The 6,585-nt window shown below is 40.1% G+C and overlaps 1 protein-coding gene across 1 annotated transcript; it reads left to right on the top strand.

The window, feature by feature from the left end:
- The first annotated feature begins 1,140 nt into the window (after nucleotides 1–1,140).
- LOC119913317 (bone morphogenetic protein 15-like) lies at nucleotides 1,141–4,494 on the top strand. Its single transcript, XM_038732722.1, is given in 5 exon segments — nucleotides 1,141–1,274; nucleotides 1,276–1,550; nucleotides 2,489–2,971; nucleotides 2,974–3,249; nucleotides 3,252–4,494. Coding segments are annotated over 5 exon segments (1,374 nt in total). The 5' UTR covers nucleotides 1,141–1,158; the 3' UTR covers nucleotides 3,476–4,494.
- The last annotated feature ends 2,091 nt before the right edge of the window (nucleotides 4,495–6,585 follow it).

Raw genomic sequence — 6,585 nt, 5'->3', positions numbered from 1 at the left:
AATTTTCTCAAATATTTTACAACCATCATTTGGGACAACATCAGTTGTGGGTGGGCAGTGAACTATTTTATGTATGTACTGTTTGAAGTAAGTGTAACACTGAACAAAAAAAGGCCTAAGTCATTGTGATGAATGAAGGAGTGTTTTCTACTGAGAACATCAACTGTGTTAAACTGGTTCCTATAGATGTCTATTCATATGATGGTTTGTGTGTCATTTGAAAACAAAATACCATTTTGAGAAGAAATAACATTGTTTGAATGTAAAGTTTCATTTTGCAGGAGAATTGAGTGGTTTTGTCGTGTGTGTGTGTTTTGATTTGTGTGTAGAGTTCTGAGAATATAGGCATGCTTTCAGAAAATGTGTGTAAACAATTGAGGAAAAACTGTAATTAAGTCAACTGCATCCTTGAAACTTTGATGGCAACTAAGAGCATTAGGTTTACTGCTTATTTTGGCCAAAATACTTTTTATTTGCAGACATTTCAAAAGTGAGGGAAATATGTCAACCCAAGCTGATGCATGATAATCACAGAAATTGTTATTTAAAGGTTTTCATGTGACAACATGTATAAACTTAGGTTTGCTTAGTACACATTATATCTTGAGCTTACTTTGATTAAGGTATTTTGCCTCTAGATTCAGATGTAGGTTATTTATTTAAAGCCTTTTCACTGGTGGTTGGCATTTATAAATTCATTGTGCAAAGTTTTATACATATTCATCACATTACATAAAAAATACATTGATAATGAAACTTTGAGTATAAATGTACATTTTAGACCTAATGTATCAAGAATAGTGTTGCACAATGTGTAGAGACTTGAGAAAGATTCCGTCAAAATATGGGAAAACTAACATTACTACGTGTAAATTATTTAACAGTGAGAAATAATATAGTGATATGTATGAAGCAAATTTACATATACTATTTTGTGCAATAAAGAAATCCCAAAAAGGACCATTTTGTCAGTTCCACACCGCACCAATCACGTGGCTTCCGTATACGCTGCTGTTGGAAGATCGTGCACACCCGGGGGGTTAATTGGGGTCAACGTCAATTTCGAAAAGTTGATCGTCAAGTCTAAAATGGCCAGTGTTCAGGTGAGCCTGTAAATCGCGCCCTCGGCCGTGCAGATGGTTGCCAACTATAACCTCGATGGTGGAGCTCGCTAGCACCAGAGGTTTTATAACAAACATGAGGGCGACCTACACCAAACACAGCTTACTGCACGTCTGCGTCCTGTCCTCTTTTATCTTCCTGTTGTGTTCAACCCACCGGAGTTAAAGCCGGGGAGAAAATGGCCTCCCATCAGCCCACGGTGAGGCGCAGCCGCCGGAGTCATCAGAGCGCAAAGCTCAGAGGGGCGCACCACCGGCCGCTGACGGACGAGCAGAAAGCGGACCAGAACTTGCAGTTTATGTTGAGTTTATACAAGAGCGCAGCCGAACCGGACGGCAGGCCCAAACAGCACCGAAAGTTCGGCTCCAACACGGTCCGTCTGCTCAGACCGTCGGCGTCCTCGGTGCGCTACCTGCCAGCGTCAAGTGGTGAGATGTATATTTTTGTCACAGGAGCTAATTAACTCCAAGTATCTGCACCTACCAGGTTACTCATACAATTTCTGGGGACAAGGAGCTTGATGAGTGAAGATTGGGATGTCGTATTATTTGGGCACCATTCGGCCAGCCCAGAGAAAAAGCTGGTCCAAAATGACCCAAGATATAATACACATTTAAGTTCATGAATGGCATCTTTAGAGGAGTTTCTCCATGCTTCTGTTGCCAAGTGTTGTCTTTTTCAATATTATTTCAAAAAAATACTATCTATACCTGCTCTGTATGAAAAGTGCAATGAGAACGTATGATTTCCAATATAAATAATTTTAAATGCGTTCACAGTAGGCTCCCCTTCACCTCACAGGTGAGTTTACAAATTTTACAATGCTGAAGTTAAACCATGTCCAGATGAGAAAACCACTATGCTTATAAAGCCGTCAAATGTGAATTAGACCTTTTTTATTCTATTTGTGATAATCAGAAAAGGGCCAATTTATGTGGTCTACCTGTGTAAAAAAAAAAACAAATTTTCACAAATACAATAAAGGTTTCACAAATCTGCAACTATGTTTTAAAGAAACTTCAGCTTCTCTGGGACAACCCAGTCCAGATCTGACAGCTCTAAGCAACGTGCTTTTGGATCTGGACCAGAGTTTCCCTTAAAACTTTCCCCATCACTACTGAATCGGAGGCTGTGAGTCCAAAGCTAAGATCAGCATCATGCAAACGTCATATTTTTGTCAAGAGTTCCATAAAAAGAGATCACAGTCTCATCTACACTGACTGTTAGCATGAAAGTTATTTATTTTGTAATAAATATGGAGATTGTTCTTATGAAGCAACATTAAGGCTGCTTTTACCATCTGCTGTTAGACACTCCCTGCCTGGTAAATGCTTTCTCTTCTTCTGTGCCTCTGTCTCTCCTCCAGACCACCACTGCAGCTTCACAGTAGAGTACAACCTCGACACACTTCCTTCAGAGCAGCTCATCAGGGCCTCGTTCATCCACCTCCGTTCTTCATCCCCTTCTTCCCCCACAACCTCGAGCACCACCCAGGTCCTCGAGCTGCCCCGCTGCAGGGCTCAGATCACCTCGCTGGGAACAGAGAGTCTCGTCACCATGGAGGCGCACGAGCGGTGGACAGAGACGGACATCACCGCGCACGTCCAGCAGGGAGTGGGGGGCCACCTGACCCTCACTGTCCTGTACTGGTGCACACAGCCGGGCAATGCTGAAGAGGACAGCAGCCTCTTGTGGTGGTGGACTCGTCTTCAAGGAAGAAAAGTATGGAGAGGTGAACCTGATCTCGAAGTCCCGTCTCTTCTTTTATACCTGGAGGAGGAACGGGAAGTGAAGGACTGGATGGGGGACCTGCTTGGGGCTGAAGGGGAAAACCTCATGAGGCAAATGGGCAGTGGCATCCTTCAGCTCGCCGGCGCCGGCGCTCCAAAGACCCCACTTATTCAGAGGCCAGAGATCTCTCACTGGATGCTCTAAAAAACGCGCCAACTTCCTCTTCCTCTTTTGCCTCCTCCCCGTCTGCCTCCATCATCTCCGATATCTCCGATATCCCCAACTACAAACGCAAAACCAGCATGCCCAAGAACCGCTGCAAGCTCCACTCGTTTCGCCTCTCCTTCGAAAAGCTGGGCTGGGGTCACTACTTCATTGCTCCGCCATTGTACAACCCCGCTTTTGCCAGGGCAACTGCCCGAGGGTGCTCCACTACGGCTACCACTCCCCTAACCACGCCATCATCCAGACAGTCATCAACGACCTGGGCATCGGGGACGTTCCTCTTCCGTCCTGCGTGCCCTTCAAGTACATGCCCATGAGCGTGCTGGTAGTGCACAAGAAAAAAGTGGAGTACAGAGAGCTGGAGGACATGGTGGCCGAGTCGTGCACGTGCCGCTAAAGCCTCGGGGAGCAGACTTGAATGACTTGAAGATGCCGAGCACTGAGAAAAGAGACTATGATGGGACATTTGTTTGATCTACAGCTTGGCGGCTAACCATAACGAGCTTGAGACTGGAAGGAGGAAGTTGTGGTTACAGATCTTCACCATCCCTGTAAATGCACTTTAAGAGGCAGCTGCTGAATGCAACTCTGGCCTGTGCAGAACCACGGCTGTGCAGACAAGAGGCTGTCTATTTACTGATTTATTTGGGGTTGTTTTTGGAATAATTGTTTAAAGCACTGTGCAGATAGGTGAATGTGCTGGTTGCTATATTCATGAATGTAGTTTTCCTACCGAGATCCAAGGGAGCTGGTAAATTTGGAAGCATTTTAAGCTACTTGAGGGCAACTAACTAACTTTAAGTGGTAATTTTACAAAGCAGAACCTAACTTCCAGGGTAACTTACAAAATCTATTTAACTCCTACAGTAACTTGATAAAACTGATTGAACATCAAGAAAACTGGTCCAACTCCAGGAGTAACCACTGGTTTTTTTGTAATATTAATCTGAGCGAATTGAAGAAAAACACATTTAGAATCCATCTTTAGTATCTAACCTGAAACTGCAGCAGTCTATGGAGTATTTTCTGTCTGTCTGTGTATTCATTTGTTTTGTTTTTCTGTATTCTTTTAAAAAAAATCTGATCTGTGTTTCACATCAGTGCTGCAATTCTGAACCAGCAAAAAAACCTGTATTTGTGGTTAAAAAAAAAAATCTGTTTGCACTGTTCCTCTGTAAGAAATTAACACTGCTAAAAAAAAAAAAAACTATTTTAAAGAACGAGGGGTTGACCATGCTGGATGTAACTGTAAGGGCCTTTTGAATGAAACAAAATGAAGAAAAAGGTATTAAGAAATGTTAACATTGTTGATTGTTAATGAAATCAAATGGAGGAGTTGTAGTTGTGGGAGTAATGCAATTTTTATTACCAGTGAAAATGAATAATAAAATAAAATGCATGTTTTCTAAAAACAAATTTATTGTCAGTGTTGTTAAAAAATGTATTCTGTTGAGTTATTTGTCATTTCTGAGCTCAAGATTGGACTTTAAATCTCAAGATTTAAGCAAACGTGGACCCAAGAAGATCATGTGGTATGATAATGAGCTCCAGAAAGCTGAGTGGACCTTGTGGTGTTTTTTTTTTTTTGTTATTGTCAGTAGAAATATTTAAAGTAATGGTAGACATTTTTGGAAATTTACTTTCGATGTAGTTCGATGATTTGTTGTTTGATTGGGAGTCGTGCTGGACTAACCGCTGGGCAGCTGCTGGCTTAATCTTGGTGTAAACACATAAAAGTGGTTTTGCTCTTCTCTTCCATCTCGTTGACAAAATCCTGACCATAATGTCTGCAATCTTTAAAAAAGAGAAGCAGGCTACCTTAAATCTGCTCAGATTAATTTCTACTTACATCATTTCACCAGCACCAGGAAAACACTGTCATGGTACATAAATTCTTCGCAATTATACCAACATGTCAGTTCCTGCAAAGATGCCAGTATCTCTGTTTGAATGCCACCAGGAAACAATCCTGTGATTTTACTGCTACTATACTGTTCTGATTCAGTTTCCTTTGTCATTGTACAATGAAAGTGAGTGCCTTTCTTACGGCGCATTCCCAAATAACAAAGCAAACAAATAAGAAAACTATAAGAGTTTGAACTAAACTTTACTAAGGTTCTGAATATACAAATAAATTAGTTTGTATATTACTATAATCTGTTAAAACAAAAAAAAAAACTTATTAGCAGCCGAGATATTGCAGATTTGCTGAATTGCAGTGGCCCTATTGTATTGTCGATACAGGAAGTGCAGTTGGGAATATATGTATATACAAGGTAGAGAGGAAATGGAAAAACATCTGTGCAGTGCTTTATGAATGTAAATGCAAGCATTATATAGTGCTATAATGAAGAATATAGTTTATTTGCACAGAACAAAACAAATACAAAAAAAACTTAATGCATTAAAGAAATAAAAAGTAATTAGATTTGATCAATTAGGGGAGAAATAATCTTACTCATGAACACACACACAACAAACAAAAGGAAATAAAGAAAAACTGCTACTAATATGCACCAATAATAAAATAAATGTGAAATACACATGTCAGTTGCTACTAACAGATAAAACACAAGGAAAAGAAGGCTACAAAATACACAATTAGTTTAGCTCATCAAATAAGCTGAATTAAATGTTTGTCAGGACGAGATTGTTCATGTAACTATAAATATAACTTATTAAGAATAATCTAAAATAACTGAATTATTAACACTGTTTCTGTTATGGAATCAGCCATTTTGTAAGAGATTCCTGCACAAATTGTAAAATAGCAGCTTTCATTTTGGAGTGAATTTGTACAGAAATGTTCAGGAAAGTGCATTTTGCATTGAATCCAACAGATGGCGCTCTTGTCTTGTCTCATAATGTTTTCACAAGCACACACCAACCCTAAATCCAGCTGAGGAACCTGGTTTGTTTTCACATTTGTTTTATTGTTTTCAAACAAGTAAAAAAAAAAAAAGCAATTATTTTACTTTAAGATTAATCAATCCATAATACCACATCAGACCAACACTTCACCTGCTGCCTGACTCTGCTGGACTGGCTGATATGGTTGCTCAGAAATTTATAGCACACCTGTCACCCAAGAGTTCATATGAGTATCAATTTGAATAAATTATTCCATGTACTTCATGTGTGCCCTAAAACTACAAATGATTCCCACAAATGTTTGTGGTCACTTAGTATATGTAAATTGTGAATTGTCATTCAGCAGCTTTAGTGTCATTGTGTAATAAAATGCACTTTGCTCTATATCAGACGGGCACTGTAAGTGGGACACAGAGTGGAAGAGATGGTTTTACAGTTTGCCGACAGAGATACATACACACCTCAACATGGATGTGCATAAACACAGTCATGCCGATAGACACACAAACAGGCAGTCATGAGTCATGATAACCTGTGGCCTATTTGGCTCTGACACATAAATGCACATACATTACTGTGCAAAGGTTTTGAGCAGGTGTGGAAGAAATGCTGTAAAATTAAGAATGCTGTTAACAT

This window comes from Micropterus salmoides, unplaced genomic scaffold (genome assembly GCF_014851395.1).
Source record: "Micropterus salmoides isolate LMB-PRFRI ecotype aquatic unplaced genomic scaffold, ASM1485139v1 Ms_hic_scaffold_2, whole genome shotgun sequence".
NCBI lineage: Eukaryota > Metazoa > Chordata > Actinopteri > Centrarchiformes > Centrarchidae > Micropterus > Micropterus salmoides.
This window is presented reverse-complemented; position numbering and strand designations above follow the sequence as displayed.